The 18,239-nt window shown below is 44.1% G+C and overlaps 1 protein-coding gene across 3 annotated transcripts in view; it reads right to left on the bottom strand.

Moving 5' to 3' along the window:
* LOC132872113 (ubiquitin carboxyl-terminal hydrolase 30-like) overlaps nt 1-18,239 on the bottom strand; it is a 49,851-nt gene that overhangs the window by 10,449 nt on the left and 21,163 nt on the right. For 2 of the 3 annotated variants that reach the window (XM_060906713.1, XM_060906714.1), the window contains exons 8-10: nt 3,026-3,085; nt 2,782-2,868; nt 2,366-2,443 (exon numbers count right to left, since the gene is read on the bottom strand). In XM_060906713.1, the coding sequence (XP_060762696.1) occupies nt 2,366-2,443; nt 2,782-2,868; nt 3,026-3,085 (225 nt within the window). The remainder of the gene's footprint in view (nt 1-2,365; nt 2,444-2,781; nt 2,869-3,025; nt 3,086-18,239) is intronic. The other variant, XM_060906715.1, reaches the window with a different exon arrangement.

Here is an 18,239-nt window from a genome sequence, read left to right as displayed (position 1 = left end):
GCGATCACCTTACATAACATTGCATTACATTTAGCGGTTATTGTTTATACAAAGCTACTGAAAAAAGGACAGATTCAGCAGCATACAAAGGCTACGTTCACACTGCAGGCTGAAGTGACTCAAATCCGATCTTTTCGCCCATATGTGACCTGTATCCGATCTTTTATTGACAATATGAACGACACAGATCCGATTTTTTCAAATCCGACCCAGGCCGTTTGGATATGTGGTCCTAATTCCGATTCCTATCCGCTCTTTTCATATGCGACTTCAGTCTGAACCGCCAGGTCGCATTCATCCGACTTACACGTCATCAACAAGCCACAAACGTCACTATTCTGCGCTGAAGTAGGCGGCGGGTCTCTCAAAAAAAGTTACAACAACATGGCGCATAATCACGGGCGCAGATGGGACGAGTCAGATTTAAATTCACCTCGTTCGGTCCCCCCCACTTATAGGGAGGAAAAAACGTCTATGCTGTCTTTCTTTGCATAAGGCAAACCTCACGGAAAAATCAAAAGACTAATTACCATTTGGTTTATTGAGGTGCACAGCAGTGTATACATAGTTGCAACAACTCACATAAAACAAAACAAAGACTGATATTCGGTTGGTTGAGCTGCGCAGACTGCACAGGTTGCGAGCTTGAGCTTGGTTGCTATGGTTACTAACAACAAGTTTGACAGGCATATCGGGGTTGGTTTGCTGGCAGCTTTGTCCCCCCCAGTTTTTTGTCCCTCCCTGTTCAAAAAACGTATCTGCGCCCCTGCGCATGACATCAATGCGAGGGACGCTTCGGGCTGTGAAGGTTCTGAATCTTCTCAATGGAAGGACGCAGAGGTTAGGGAGCTGATTTCCATTTGGGGGGATGCAGCTATTCAAGCTAGATTGGATGGGTCATACCGCAACCGGGCGGTTTTACTTCCGTAAACACTGGCCATGCTCACTGCGTGTGACGTCGTCGTATCCTGCAATGCGCATGCGGAACACTTTTAGGTCGCTTTTCGTTCATACTGAGGATCACATACAAGTCGCATATATTTGTTAATGTGAACGACCTCACAAAAAAATCGGAATTGAGCATTAAGCCTTGCAGTGTGAACGTAGCGAAAATGTGGGGGCGTACAGGGTATACAGGTTAATCAGGGTTAGTATATATATGAGAGTTTTTTTCTTTGTTTTTTGTTTTGTTTTAAACGGGGTAAAGCCTTTACAAAAAACAAACAACAAAGAAAAAAACTCTCATATATACTAACCCTGATTAACCTGTATACCCTGTACGCCCCCACATTTTGTATGCTGCTGAATCTGTCCTTTTTTCAGTAGCTTTGTATAAACAATAACCGCTAAATGTAATGCAATGTTATGTAAGGTGATCGCCTAGGCATTCTCATCGTGAAAAGTAAGTCACATGTACATGGACTGGCATTTAATGTTGTATTTGTTCCTTTGTATTTGTTTTTTGTCTGTTCATATTCTTTTCGGGGGAGTAAAGTCAGTTTAAAAATGCCGTTAAATGCACAGGCCTATAGGCCAAGTTTAATGACCTTGAGGTTATCAGAGGTCATATGTCGTTTTACAAATGAAAACTGAATTCAGCACCCAAACATTTCACAAACAAGGCCATTTGCTAACTTCATTAATCATTTTAGTACATTTCATTCCTTAGAAAGCTGAGAAACTGGGTTCAGCTGAGACGTTTACAGGCCCAAAGTTCAATGACCTCTAGAGGTCAACAGAGGTCAGATAGAGCTCGGCATATTGCAGATTTGAATTCGGCACACCCAAACTGACCAAATAAGACTGTTGGCCGACTTTGTCTCAAAAATGCCTTTGGGTGTCACAATTCTGGATTCTGGTACCGGTCTATCCTGGTAAACTGTCATTTTGAAATTGCATTTTGCTTCTTGAAATAGGGTCAAAATCCACGCTGTGTGTTTCGTAAATACATTGTTGGTAAACAGGAAGTTGATGTGTGACAGACCTGAAAACGGTACACACAGTATAGAACCCCAAGCTGAAGCTCGGTACCAAGTGGCTACGATTTGTGGTTGCTGAGAAAAAGGGTGTTACAGACGGATGGATAGAGGTAAACCGGTATTACTACCCCACTAAGCATCAGTCTTTATATCTTACCGTTCCAGATCTATAGGGTACGGTGACCAGACGTCCCCGTTTGTAAAAGCTAGTGCAAATCACTATGACTTTAGTCACAGTATCTGTCTAGTTATTTATTGCCTTTAACTGCAAAAAAGAAAAATGTGATCTGCTTAGTCAGTCCTTATTTTCTATCCCCTAATTTCTTCCTGGCTTAAAGGAAAGTGTTTGTGTGTGTTATGAATGTCAAGCTCAGCGCCACACCCACCTTTCCGAGTTTAAGCTGCTTTACGAATGTCGTCCTCTGGCTCTCCAGGACCTGACCGTCCTCAGTCTCGGCTTGTTTCTGAACACACACACACACACACACACACACACACACACACACACACACACCTAGGTACGAGTTCATGTTTTGATTTCTCTGACTAATCCTGGAAGAGAACTCAACACTTGGAAGTATTTTACTCTTTTATTTACTGTTACATCCAACAGTGCGTCAGTACATTTCTTAATTTTGAATAAAATTTCAAACAAAGGTGGTGTGTCATGCTACTGAGAAGCCACAAAATACGTAACAAACGTCTCCTTGCAGAAATGGAGACACTTGTTGAGCATTCTGACCAATCAGGACCGAGTATTCCACGGCGCTGTGGTACAACGCACTGTACGTTAATAACGTACCTTGGTGCAGTTCTCACACTCCACCTCTTTAATCGTTTCGGAGGAGATGAAATGCTGAAGACACTGATCCAGAGTAACTAGCCGACCCTAAAGGACAAAACCATTGCAACCTTATTAAAAAGGTGATAGTGGAACACACCCTCACTCCACCAGCTTTTCATCGAATCAAACTATTTCCATCACCATTGAATAAAAAAAATGAACTTGGAGCCTTAGGTAATGATCTGAAGTGTGGCGTTCTTACCCACTGAACGACAGGAATGGACAGCGAGAGGCTGTCGAACGAATCGTAACGCACTGGACTCTGCACACATGGATGAAAAGTGAAATTAGTGAGCAAATCTGCTTCAGAAATGAAAGGGTTACTGTCCTGAAAACATTAAAATCGGGTTATCCAACCAGTGAGGTTTTGTTTGTTTGTTGTCTCGAGGCTGAGAAGAGTTTAGAGCTGCTCACTCACTGGTTAGGACTTCATTGCTGGGACAGAAGGCCATGGCAGTGTATGTAGAAAGTGACAGATTTAATTCACCAATCAGATTTTGATTTATAGTGGGCGGGACCAATAAATGTATCGCCCTCGGCCTTCTCGAAGGCCGACACGAGCTTCGCCGTGAGTCGGTGCAGTCAGCGAAGTCACCTTCCAGCCGGTGTAGCGTTCATCAGTAGTGTTAGCTGTACTCGAGTTGAGGGGGGATGGGGGGGATGCCATCCCCCTGGAATAAAAAATGGTCAAAATCATTAGCCTGGGCCCGCCCATCCTAAGCGTGACGCAACCCGAGGGCCTGTTGCGAGCTTAGTCTGGCCAGGCAAGCTATCTACAGCTCTTCCAAGCTCCCAAAAAATCGGGAACCAATCAACTTTGAGCATCTCCAATGGCCCTGGGTAGAGGCGTGTTCAAGGCACTGACGTAGTAGAACCGCGACCGGAAGCCATAGACTGCTTACAGAATCTATGCCGGAAGCGCTTCATTCACGATTCCGCATCTATTACGCATAGATGCTGTATGGAAAGCATTCAACGGGAAGTTCTCATTGAAAACGGAGCAAAGAGCAGCCCTGGAGGTATTTATTGAAAGGAAGGACGTTTTCGCCTTGCTCTCGACCGGCTTCGGTAAGAGTTTAATCTACCAGTTAGCCCCGTCGCGTCGCATACGTCAGAGGAAAGAGTGATGCGATTGGTTTAAGCTTCGTCACAGCCTTTTCTGGCTTCGACCAGTAGCAAACTGAGGCATTTCAGGGAGGCGGGTCAACCACGGGCTCTGGGAAACGGTTGGGCTTAATATCTTGGCCAGACCAAATGCTCGCAGAGCTTTGTCGCGTTAGCCAGACTACAAAATCACCCCCCCTCTAAAACGGGCATCCCCCCTCCCTTCCCTTGAGCAATTTTATCAATAAATGTGGACATTACTTCTATTTAACATTGGAATTAGAAATGCCATTCCACGTAGCTTTGCTGAAACTGAGCATACAATAAGCTACCGCGAGAGAGGGCACGCGCAAGCGAAGCGTTTGAGGAGGTGACATTCAGTTGGGGTTCCGTTATTTTTTTTCATTTCATTCGGCGTCAGTGACAGCAGCGGATTGCAGCATCATGGCCAAGCGGAGTGGACAGCAAGACCTAAGCAAGTTCGGATTTAAGATCGCAAGAAAAAAAACATTTCAGGAGGTAAGTCAAGAGTTACGGATATCAGTCCCACTTTCTGTGAGCCCACTATCATGCTGTAAAGTTACCGATATGTAGCCTAATTTGTGGGCGGCAGATAACAACACAACTATCATAATGAATGTTAGTTTGGAGTCTAGCCAGCTATCGATAGCTTACTCAGGTTCATGTTAGCGTTGATTTCTTGTATTAATTTAATCAGCCTGGACGTTCGTTTGTTATTCTTCAGGCAACAAAAAGTGTTATTCAAGACAGGAAGGCTAAAATAAACGACACTAGCAGTTTAAGGCTTCATTGCCTCATTAGAGAGCCGGTCACAACATGTAAGGCTGATTTACAATTTACTGTTGCTTGTTTTAGCTTATAGAGATCTTGCAGTCACATGACCGGAAAGTACACAGCCGCCATCTTGTCGGTAAAAAAACACCGCTGAATATTGCTGCACTCGTGTGCAAAATGGATCAATTTCAACCGACGGACTACACGGCTCATTTTTCTAATGAACAGATAACTAGATATATGTCTAAAATAAACGATCTACAGATTAGTGACCCTTATCGCTTACTGGACGTAGTTTTCATGACCGTGTCAGTGGATATTGAACTGCCAGAGGTGGAATACCCAGACGTGTATAATTACCTCATTAACTTTCCCTCGCTGTTCAGTGGTGAATCACTGCGTGCTTATAAATCTCTGCACAGTTATCTTTACAGAAATTCAGGATTTGTCAGCGACTCAGATGTGGCATCTTGTAAACAAGAAAATAACAATTCTCATTGGACGGGTAAGTCACTTCAGTATTACTAGTACTGATACTAGATATATCAGTAGTATCTAGTATAGCACTGACCAGCCGATTATAGAATAGAATAAGGTAATTCCAGCTGTAATTCCAAATCGTCCGTCTTATTTACCATGGATCTGGCGTTGGAGAGGTAGAGGCTTGGCAGTGGAGATTTGAGTGGCTGTTTTCTGAGCTTAGTCAACAGGCCGGCTCTCCAGCCTCGCTTTTGCTTCCTCTCCCGACGCCGCCTCCTTCGCCTGCCAGACCCGATAACAATCCACGGAGACCCCGCTGGTCTCACTATCTCGTCCGGAATGTTGTGCATGCGATGGAAATCGCTACGAACCGTCATTTTCTGCTGGAAACCAATGTCCAGCAAGTCCATACGGTTGTAGTGGATATTGAAGTCCGGTACAGACGAACAACACGCAAAAATACACACAAAAAACATAAAAAACGTGCACAGGTAGGGAGAGCTTGTAGCCGCAGCCGTTGTAGTAGAATTGTATATAGTAGGGTTTTCCAGAAGAAAAGGTAGAAGTAGAAGCAGAAGGCGGAAATATGGCGTTTGACCGACAAGATGGCATCTGTCACAATCTGGATTGGCTGTGACATCACATGCAAGATCTCTATTGGTTCCCTACCTACCTCTGTATTTAACTCAATGTTCAGCTTTGAATAAAAATTCTATTGACTTGATATGAAAAGATTCAGTTGGTCATTTACATTGCCTGCTGAGGTTTTAATAAATTATTTACCAAACGATTTAAAAGGAGCCTACCATGACTATGAAGTTACACTTCAAATTTGTCATCTGCATTTCACCCTAATATGGAGAATGTGGTAGGTATGTCAGCCAGGAGACTGACTAAATATGACACATGACATCCACACTGTGCATGTTTTACTGTAAAATACCAGTGTATTATGTTTTTTACAACAATAAAAAGGGTACACAGTGTGTACTACACACTTCATCAGCACAAAATACGGTATGTCTGGTAAATGAACAAGGTCCACAGACCTACGTTGTGTGCAAACCCTCCTAAAAGCAAACCAGTTTCCCACCGACGGACCGACCGATGGGTCGACACGCGACTAAAAATTTCACCATCCCCCCTGGTTTGATTTTACAACTCGACCACTGAGTGTTAGCGAAGGCTAATAAAGCGGTCAAGCCAGTGATATCTATTGAGAGCGCAGGCTAACGACTGAGAAACTAAGGCCAAGTTTACATTAGACCGTATCGGTCTCGTTTTCTTCGCGGATGCACTGTCCGTTTACATTAAAACGCCTGGAAACGCCGGGAAACGGGAATCCGCCAGCATCCACGTATTCAATCCAGATCGTGTCAGCTCCGGTGCTGTGTAAACATTCAGAATACGCGGATACGCTGTGCTGAGCTCTAGCTGGCGTCTCATTGGACAACGTCACTGTGACATCCACCTTCCTGATTCGCTGGCGTTGGTCATGTGACGCGACTGCTGAAAAACGGCGCGGACTTCCGCCTTGTATCACCTTTCATTAAAGAGTATAAAAGTATGAAAATACTGCAAATACTGATGCAAATACTGCCCATTGTGTAGTTATGATTGTCTTTAGGCTTGCCATCCTTCCACTTGCAAGTGGTAAGTGACGCGCATGCCCGACATGCACTGAGATCACACACACAGCGGCTCAGTCCCGAATCACTGCTCGTGCACTTCACTCGCGCGCTCTGTGAGCTGCGCAGGGCCGGAGTGCGCACCCTCCAGAGGGCACTCGCTGTTCAGGGTGGAGTGATTTGGAGCGCAGGATGCCTGCGGAGCCGAGCGTATCCGTGTATTAGCGTTGCTGCGTGCAGGCGAATCGTGTATTGGTGTTGCTGTGTGCATGTTAATCGTTTTAAAAACGTTAATCTGATGATCCGCTGATACGGTCTAATGTAAACCCCACCTAAGACTTCTGTCTCCAGACTCTTCAACGCTGCACGCTCGCTACAGTCTTTTTCACTCAGACTTAAGTATTCATTCCCCTGTGTAATTTACCGAGTTACTTTTAAAATCAACATCGGCAGCTACACACAACGGAACGACCTGGCAGCCTGCCGTAAATCCCTTGTAAAATAATTAGCCCTGTTGCTTTTTTCTTTTTAAGTGCGTGTCTGGCTGAGCTCAAATCCCAGCTCAAGTTTTGGTTGCCTTTCGGGTCTTCAGCACGTCTTTAGTTTCGGTTTATTTATTTCGTGCTTAATTATAGCCTAGCTAATCCTAGCACCGGATTAGCCGAGTCTTTCCCTTTTCCCAGCGGACAAAGAAATGCTTCTGCGCGTGGGCAGCAGAAAACCCTCACTGAATATTCGCCTCGGCGCCGACATCTGACGTCATGTTGTCTTGACAACCATGCAATATCGTAAACCATACTCAACACTCATTCTCCAATGGATAGAGTGACGGAATACATAGGGCTGCAACAATTCGATTCACGATTCAGACCCTCCGATTCGATTCTGCAACTAAATATAAAAGGACAAACAGATTTTAAACTTTAATTAACAAAATCCCATTGAAATTTGTCTGGAAAGATCGAAACTTTCCAAATGCTGACTAGGGAACAGGATATGTAAGTGTAAAACGCTTAAAACAAAACACATTTTTGAAAAAAAAAGTTAAAATAAGGATATTTTGGCAACTTGAATTGATGAATTCCTGAGCTTATGCTGAAATATGTCCAATAGAGATCTTGCAGTCACGTGACCGGAAAGTACACAGCCGCCATCTTGTGGGTAAAAAACACAGCTGAATACTGCTGCACTCGTATACAAAATGGATCAATTTCAACCGACGGACTACATGGCTCATTTTTCTAATGAACAGATAATTAGATATATGTCTAAAATAAACGATCTACAGATTAGTGACCCTTATCGATTACCGGACGTAGTTTTCACGACCGTGTCAGTGGATATGGAACTGCCAGAGGTGGAATACCCAAATGTGTATAATTACTAGTGCTGTCAAAAATGTCGCGTTATTAACGCGTTAACTTGACTCAATTTTAACGGCGATAATTTTTTTTTTATCGCGAGATTAACGCTCTGTGACATGATGTAGGTTTTTCATAAGCTTTTGAAACTGCCAGGAACTTGGAACAGAGACTTTGCTTAGAAAAACGATAGCAGCTAGCCACGCCCCGCACAGCCAGAGTCCTTTGCCCTCCTCCCTCAAAGAACCAGCGCGGGCAGGGCGCGCTAGTAGAGATGGGATTTATGGCTCTTTGATGGGATCCGCATCTTTGTGATCCGTTCTTTGAAAAGAGCCGTTCAAAAGACTGGCTCATTTGGCTCTTTTTAAATATTTATTCAGTTTTAAGAAGACAGCGTCTAAAGAAGCCAGATCCCTCTGAACTGTAAACTCAATGCTATCCCAGAAATCCTTCCTGTAATATGCAAATTTGGCCGCCTCTGACTGGACAGCGCGACGCATCAACAGGCAGAAAGTGTAAAAGTACAAAATGTGTTAAGTGAGCTGAAACAGTAAAGATCAGATTCAATGCAATATTTATCAACGAACAACTTAAAGTTAATATAATAGTGTACTTTATATTATAATCAAGCATGTCAAGCCTACCGTCACTGTGTAACCTGTCTCTCTGATTAGAGACTAACTCAAGCAGTAGATCACTTCACTCATGGTTCTCTTGTTAGTCTCGGGACGAAGAGCCACGGTGCTCAGCTTAGGTTTCAGTTTGCAGTGGCTGTGTCAAGACGTGTTATGCTTTGCAATAAGGAAAACATTGGTACAAAACAAGCCCATTCACTTTTTTATGCTGGTAAGAGAATTACAATGGTTTTTCGTGTGACAAAAATGTGCGATTAATCGCGAGTTAACTATGACAGTTGCGACATTAATCGCAATTAAATATTTTAATCGCTTGACAGCACTAAAGGCCAATTTATGCTGACAACCCAGTCCTCGCAGACGGTGTCGCAGACAGTGTCTGCGTAGCCCCCCCACCTTCGCAGACGCTCTGCGCGCACCTCCCAAAAATTGTGACCACCGCAGAAGCCTCGCAGACAGCGCCGCAGACAAGAGGGCTCTGATTGGTCCACTCTACATCCGCTGTACACGCACTTCCGCTTCACTACTTTCCCGGTTTGTTTTGTTTTCACGACCGGCATTTTTAAAAACACGAGCGAAGATGGAGCAGCACGAAGAGCGGTTGATTGAGGAAGTGAGGAAGTATGTACATCTATACGACTCCAGTTCTAGTCATTATAAAAAAAAAAAGTTCGTCATTATAAGTAACCGGAGGATAAACACTCCACTAACCACACCCACCAACTACTCCTAGCGACTTCGCGCCCCCTTGCGTTGTGCGGGTGAATAACATCGCGCACGCCTATTCCCCCGCTCAACAATAAATTACAACTGTCTGCGAAAAGCTATCTGCGAAAGCCTTGTCGCAAGAGCATGCAGAGGCCTTAATAATTACCTCATAAATTTTCCCTCACTGTTCAGTGGTGAAGCACTGCGTGCTTATAAATCTCTGGACAGTTATCTTTACAGAAATTCATGTAACCCCTAAAAATGTTAAATAATTTTATATCTAGAGACTACATTGATTGTCACACCACTAAAAACCCAATCCGCCCCCCCGCCCCAAGCCTTTTCTCAGGTTCCCACTTCCCGGAATTTTTTATTAGAGCAAGTCATAAACTTATGTTGCGAATAACCACATGGATATACTGGAATAAATACATGGCGAACCTGAGATGAAATGGTCACTGCCCAGGCGCCAGTGATCGTTCTTTCCAGTCGGTTCCCATGCCTTGTTGTTGTTGTTTGGATCGGCCCGGCCGATAGCAGCAATCCATTTTGCACGCCTGTCAGGGTCCCGTGGCAGCCTATGAAACTTTCTTCCCGATTTCTGACCTCTCCTGTTGTGGCATTTATATGCCATACAACTCTCCGGCATTGTGGCATGGTAATATTTGAAGATTTGGGCGAAAAAAAAAAAACAAAGTCAGTAAGTGTTGGAAAGATGGTGGAAATATGGCGTTTGACCGACAAAATGGCGACTGCTTACAATCTGGAGCGGATGTGACGTCACATGCAAGATCTCTATTAGGAATGGAATATCTTGGCTCAAGGACATTTATGATGTTTTTAAACCCATCGTTCTGTACGGTAGAGTATGGCCGCATATCATAGGCGAGGTAGCCACCTATGGAGCACTTGCATGTGATGTCACAGCCGATCCAGATTGTGACAGACGCCATCTTGTCGGTCAAACGCCATATTTCCGCCTTCTACTTCTACCTTTTCTTCTGGAAAACCCTACTATATACAATTCTACTACAACGGCTGCGGCTACAAGCTCTCCCTACCTGTGCACGTTTTTTATGTTTTTTGTGTGTATTTTTGCGTGTTGTTCGTCTGTACCGCACTTCAATATCCACTACAACCGTATGGACTTACTGGACATTGGTTTCCAGCACAAAATGACGGTTTGTAGCGATTTCCATCGCATGCACAACATTCCAGACGAGAAAAAAAAAAAAACATTCCGGACGAGATAGCGAGACCAGCGGGGTCTCCGTGGATTGTTATTGGAAGCAAAGCTAAGGAGGCGGCGCCGGGAGAGGAAGCAAAAGCGAGGCTGCAGAGCCGGCCTGTTGACTAAGCTCAGAAAACAGCCACTCAAATCTCCACTGCTAAGCCTCTATCTCTCCAACGCCAGATCCATGGTAAACAAGACGGACGATTTGGAATTACAGCTGGAATTACCTTATTCTATTCTATAATCGGCTGGTCAGTGCTATACTCAATGCTTAAGTGACTTACCCATCCAGTGAGGATCATTTTCTTGTTTACAAGATGCCACATCTGAGTCGCTGACAAATCCTGAATTTCTGTAAAGATAACTGTGCAGAGATTTATAAGCACGCAGTGCTTCACCACTGAACAGCGAGGGAAAGTTAATGAGGTAATTATACACGTCTGGGTATTCCACCTCTGGCAGTTCAATATCCACTGACACGGTCATGAAAACTACGTCCGGAAAGCCATAAGGGTCACTAATCTGTAGATCGTTTATTTTAGACATATATCTAGTTATCTGTTCATTAGAAAAATGAGCCGTGTAGTCCGTCGGTTGAAATTGATCCATTCTGTACACGAGTGCAGCAGTATTCAGCTGTGCTGTTGACCGACAAGATGGCGGCTGTGTACTTTCCGGTCACGTGACTGCAAGATCTCTATAGAGAGCGTGCACGTGACGTCACGTGATATTTGTTTATCTGCCATCTTGGACGGCAAGGCCGCGCATAGAACTTAGACGAACCCGTTCTAATTATCAAGTGTGTGGGAGTAGATCTTTCGAGAATGGTTATATCTGGTTGTACCAATAGACAGGGCCAAAAGGAGGGCCTGTCATTTTATAGATTCCCCGCAGACGAGGAGAGACGCGCAAAATGGGTGTCCGCTGCACCACCTATCACCAAGTTGTGATCAAAAAAATATAACTGGTTTTCACATGGACGTGTAATATTAATGTTCTTAATAAAAATTATGTATACAAATGCATAACTTGTTTATAAAGTTCTTCCTATCAGATTGTGTAAAGTACTGAAAAAGAATATGTATATGTTATTTTAGGCACATAGAGGTGCAAGAAAAATTTTTTTTTAAATTTGTTTGAATATAGAAGCTGGACATATCTGTGAGCCCTATACATTTCTATCTGATATTGAATAATAATTCTGCACAGATAAAGATAGCGGTGATTTGAGATATTTTTTTCAGACAAAAACGTACATACTTACAACCCTGTCATTATCTGGAACTGAGTTTAGATTACGAACATTCTTACGATAAAACGTCCTGCATAGTCTCTTTATGATAAACGTCTTAAGCTAGCCGCACACTACGCCGATCCACGCGGTACCGAACTGACCCATTTCAGAGCCGACTCCCGACAGGGCACGCACATATCCCCCGACTAACTCACGACTGTTGACGAGTGCAGTCGCGATTGAAGCGACACCAAATGAGATTATGCGAACTAAGCATCATAAACATTCCGCTAAATATCACATGACAACTTAATAACTGAGCAATTCCAGTGTTATGGACGTGACACTTGAACTCAAAATGGCAACAAATGACCCAGTGCATGTTTTATTGTCTCCCAGTATTTAAACAGGTGTTGCATATTTTAAGGCTGTACCATACTGGAGAAGTGATAGAACAAGACCAATTCCCATAGTACATCTCGGGCATGCCAGAAAACGCCAATAAAAGATGCGTTATGGATGTGACAGAAAAAGTATCACTTTTCTTGGGTGACTGTACATTTTTATCAAACTCTGTGAAATTGTAAACCTAATGTCGAAATGGAGATATCCATTTGATAGAGGGGTCCAAGGTGAATATTAAAAAATCTTTGTTTAAAATATTTTGTATTTCATGCAGAGTTTCGGAAGGAAAAGTCAGCGTTATGGATGTGACGAAATTCCGTTATGGATGTGACGCGTCTGAAATAGACATGGCATATGTTTAGAAAATCAGCAATTTAACCACCATAACCCTTTGAAAAACTCTCTAAATATCAGCTAAAACTATCAAAGTTCTTAAATAATATTTAGGATGGCTATTGTTTTGCTGTTTTGTGGATTTTAGCATACATTTCTGTGGCTTGTGGCAATAATATAGAATTGTACATGATCAAAGTTGATTTTAGCTTGGGGTTTACATTATAAGAAAGAAAGACTGACAGTGACATATTAGGTTGGTTACAAATTGGTTCAACTTGTTCACATCTGTAAAATACAGGCCTAGGTGAGATCTCTGGGAGTGGTTTTGATGTATTACATGTTGCTTTATTTTTGCATGGTGAGGTTGACATTTACATGGAATTGCCCAGCTTTGTGATTGGCTATTGGATATAGTTACTGTTAAATCCAACACTTGAAGATGCTACAGGTTGAATTACAAATGACACAACATGGAATATGTAGCGCACTATCTAGGCTGCATGAGCTATTATTTCCAACCTTAAATAGTGCACTTGTATAGGGGAGTTAAAGCGATTTGGAATTCAGGCACACAACTTGAGCAGAGTGGCTTTCCAGCCCACTGTGTCTATGGATAAAGCTTCAGTCTGTGGAATTACAGTATATACTAGGGCTGTAACGATACACCCAACTCACGATTCGATTCGTATCGCGATTTTTGACCCACAATTCGATACGCCCACGATTTTTTTTTAAATGTTTTTTTAAAGTAGTAAATTTGACTTATTAACATTTACTTACTTACATTAACTATTTAATAACAAATAATTCAGACCACTGCAGAGAATGAGTAATATGTATGCAAAAATGAACAAATGTATATCCAAAGATTGTTTTATTTCTCAAAATTATACTGTTGAGCCGGAAGCTCTGTTTTTTTCGGTTCTGAAAAAGTCATTTTTCCAAATCGTGTAAATCCGTTAAGATTTTTTTTTTTTGGGGGGGTGGCTCTCTCACTGTCTCACTCTCATAGGGCCAAGGATTTTTTGTGATCGCGGAAAACAGATGGAAATTACGGAATTTTTATAGTGAAACATTGCTCGCGTGTCAAAATGTAACTGCCGCAGAAGGCTTCCGCCCAAGCAGACATGCCTTCAGTGTTGCCAGATATTGCTAACGTTTTCCACCCCAAAATATGTTCAAAACCAGCCAAAAAGCACCTAAACCCGCCCAATCTGGCAACACTACATGCCTTTCCGGTCAAGTGATTGTGATTGGCTAGTGGCACACCTAGCCAGCCAATGAGCTGCTTGTTTACAGATTCGCTCCCCGCGTCGCAACCAGAATGGCGACCGCTTAAAAGAAATGAATGCTCTGCCAGTGGCGAGTGTGGACGTTGCGTGACTCGCAGAAGATTGTCGCAGGTCGGCGAAAAAACGACTTACTAATAGATATAAAAAAATAAAAGTAATTTAAGTAAGTTTAAAATGTAATTTAAATAAAAAGTAAAGTATTCATAAATTGAAGTTTGGAAGCGCCTCTGTTTTTGGGCTGAGGAGAAGTTTGAAAGGGTGTACCGCGATTCTGCCTTCTTGTATCGCGATACGGATCGTGGCTCTGCGTATCGCGATTTCGATACGCATATTCTTACAGCCCTAGTATATACCTGCATTAGGTGCTACCAACACGTATTTCTCACGCTAGAAATTGTGTTTAATGAGGTCACGTGTTATATGCGAAAGATATGATTAGCTATTGCTAGCGACTCTCGCCGATCAGTCTGGCTCCCGATTAGTTTTTCGAATCGGCTGTGAGATGAGTCGGTACCATCGAAAACTAGTCTTTACGCCTGACTCGCGACTTCAGTTGGGTCGGTACGCTGAAAATCGGCGTAGTGTGCGGCTAGCTTTAATGCCACTTACCCGTGAGGTTATCAAGTAGACATTCTTCTTCGGAACCTTCCAGAGGTATAGTTGAGATACCCATCCCGCAACAAAATATTTATAAGCTTCCAGGCTCTTGTAAGCTTTGAGGGCTTTGCCAGTGTAACACGATTCACGATTAATGAGAAAATTGTAAATGTCGTGGTAGGCCAGATCGGGCAAATCGCCGGCACCGCAGCTCCGAATTTCCCTGAACAAGGATTGCGGCAAGTTTTACGGATCTGCAATCCCCAACCTGGAACACTTTTCCACGTAACGCTGCCTCATGTCACCTTCAAGATGCTGAACAAACTTAGACAAGTAATCGCGTAATGTAGATGGGGTATTTTCCGAATTTTCTTGGGGATTACTGCCTGGATCCATTACGCTCGCGCAACGTAAACTATCCTGAAGCCGTCCAATATGGCGGAGTATTGAGGTTTTTCACCCACATGACCAAGTCATGTGACACATCGTTAGGCTGCCATTTTGGACGTCACGGCTCGAATCAGTTTGAATGCGAGGAAGGCGACAAACGAAAAACATAAAAGAAAAAGGAGCGAGATGCAGAAAACACCTTCACTATCCAACGACGTAGGGCATTTACAGGGCGAGCAGAGGGAGAGGTATTTGCAAAAATTGAGGTTAGCAGGCTTAGGCTACGTTCACACTGCAGGCTGAAGTGACTCAAATCCGATCTTTTCGCCCATATGTGACCTGTATCCGATCTTTTATTGACAATATGAACGACACAGATCCGATTTTTTCAAATCCGACCCAGGCCGTTTGGATATGTGGTCCTAATTCCGATCCCTATCCGCTCTTTTCATATGCGACTTCAGTCTGAACCGCCAGGTCGCATTCATCCGACTTACACGTCATCAACAAGCCACAAACGTCACTATTCTGCGCTGAAGTAGGCGGCGGGTCTCTCAAAAAAAGTTACAACAACATGGCGCATAATCACGGGCGCAGATAGAGGGTGGGACTCGTCCCACCCAGATTTAAATTCACCTCGTTCGGTCCCCCCCACTTATAGGGAGGAAAAAACGTCTATGCTGTCTTTCTTTGTATAAGGCAAACCTCACGGAAAAATCAAAAGACTAATTACCATTCGGTTTATTGAGGTGCACGGCAGTACATACATAGTTGCAACAACTCACATAAAACAAAGACTGATATTCGGTTGGTTGAGCTGCGCAGACTGCACAGGTTGCGAGCTCGAGGTTGGTTGCTATGGTTACTAACAACAAGTTTGACAGGCATATCGGGGTTGGGGTTGTTTTGCTGGCAGCTTTGTCCCCCCCAGTTTTTTGTCCCTCCCTGTTCAAAAAACGTACCTGCGCCCCTGCGCATGACATCAATGCGAGGGACGCTTCGGGCTGTGAAGGTTCTGAATCTTCTCAATGGAAGGACGCAGAGGTTAGGGAGCTGATTTCCATTTGGGGGGATGCAGCTATTCAAGCTAGATTGGATGGGTCATACCGCAACCGGGCGGTTTTACTTCCGTAAACACTGGCCATGCTCACTGCGTGTGACGTCGTCGTATCCTGCAATGCGCATGCGGAACACTTTTAGGTCGCTTTTCGCTCATACTGAGGATCACATACAAGTCACATATATTTGTTAATGTGAACGACCTCACAAAAAAATCGGATTTCACAAAAAAATCGGAATTGAGCATTAAGCCTTGCAGTGTGAACGTAGCGTTAGAGAACGACGTTTACCTGCTTCCACCAGGATTGTTCACTGACGTACGGAAGTACACGAAGCCCTCGTCTTTACCTGACTTCGGCCCACATGATCTGTATACCTATGTCGTTAAAAACCCATCGCCATACACAGGTATTGATCTGAAAGCGTATAAGAGTTTGGATGCCTACAAATATTTTGTGTCAGGCTGGGTAACATGCCTACATCAGCGGGTCGTCCCTGGAGCCGGTGGTCGCCATCTTATTACAGCTAAGGTTTGTTCACATTTTCATTTACTTTCGGTCCTCAGGATAAACAAAATGTTATTAAATGTCATTGAAATAACTTCTTAGTCTGTTGAGACATGGCCCGTTATAAATTTGCTGTTACCAGGCAATGACCAAGAACTGTATTATTAGGGTCGGTGTCTGTGTTGTAGCAGTGTACTAGCAGCTAGCTGTTAGCACTAGCTAATGTCAACAACATAGTAGCTAGTATGTTACTGTAGCAATGTTTACGTTCAGTCATTTGGATGACTGTTAAAACCTTTCAGTCTCAAGTTTTTCCTTTACTGTATTTACTAGTTTACTGTAATTATGATCCGGCAGCTATTTACACCGGATCCAGTGTAAATAGCTGCCGGAGCGCGCTCCGGAACCTCGGCCGGAGCACTCCGGGAGCAAGCTGGAGCGTGCTGCTTAATTTGAGGGGGAGCAAGCTGGAGCGTGCTGCTTAATTTGAGGGGGAGCAAGCCGGAGCGCGCTGCTTAATTTGAGGGGGAGCAAGCCGGAGCGTGCTGCTTAATTTGAGGGGGAGCAAGCCGGAGCGCGCTCCAGAACCTCGGCCGGAGCACTCTGGGAGCAAGCCGGAGCGTGCTGCTTAATTTGAGGGGGAGCAAGCCGGAGCGTGCTGCTTAATTTGAGGGGGAGCAAGCTGGAGGGCGCTCCGGAACCTCGGCCGGAGCACTCTGGGAGCAAGCCGGAGCGTGCTGCTTAATTTGAGGGGGAGCAAGCCGGAGCGTGCTGCTTAATTTGAGGGGGAGCAAGCCGGAGCGCGCTCCGGAACCTCGGCCGGAGCACTCCGGGAGCAAGCCGGAGCGTGCTGCTTAATTTGAGGGGGAGCAAGCCGGAGCGTGCTCCGGAACCTCGGCCGGAGCACTCCGGGAGCAAGCCGGAGCGCGCTGCTTAATTTGAGGGGGAGCAAGCCGGAGCGCGCTCCGGCAGCTATTTACACTGGATCCGGTGTAAATAGCTGCCGGATCATAATTACAGTAAACTAGTAAATCCAGGAAAGGAAAAACTTGAGACTGAAAGGTTTTAACAGTCATCCAAATGACTGAACGTAAACATTGCTACAGTAACATACTAGCTACTATGTTGTTGACATTAGCTAGCTTGACCTTCAAAATGGCGGACACCGGGGCGTCACGTGACCCTGTGACGTCAGGTGAAATACCTCAATACATGGACGGGTCACGTGACTGCACACCCTCTATAGCCTTCCAAATAGCTTCATTTCTAGTTTCATTCAGTTTTGGTCTGTCAACATAGTCAGTTAGTTTTAACCGTCCCCGCGTACCTGGGTTTCAGAACACTTTCAGTTTTCAATTCGGCGGCACTTAATTTATTCCCATGCTGTGTTTTCGCTTGAAATGATTTGCGAGGTTTGTCGGTGACGCTCCCTTATACTTCACATCAACATAACACGCACGGCACGTTGCAGTGTCCTTCGTGTCTTTTCGAAACCCAAAATGTAGCCAGACTTTCGATTTAAGATGAGACGAAGGATCTTTAAGGGCATGTTCTGGACCAATTTCGTGTTTTTTTTTATATGAAAGTATGTCCCTTTACACACTCATCCAGAAGGGTAATTTTGCACAAGGCCATCTGTCTACAGCAGAAAA

This window comes from Neoarius graeffei, chromosome 24 (genome assembly GCF_027579695.1).
Source record: "Neoarius graeffei isolate fNeoGra1 chromosome 24, fNeoGra1.pri, whole genome shotgun sequence".
NCBI classification, from domain to species: domain Eukaryota; kingdom Metazoa; phylum Chordata; class Actinopteri; order Siluriformes; family Ariidae; genus Neoarius; species Neoarius graeffei.
This window is presented reverse-complemented; position numbering and strand designations above follow the sequence as displayed.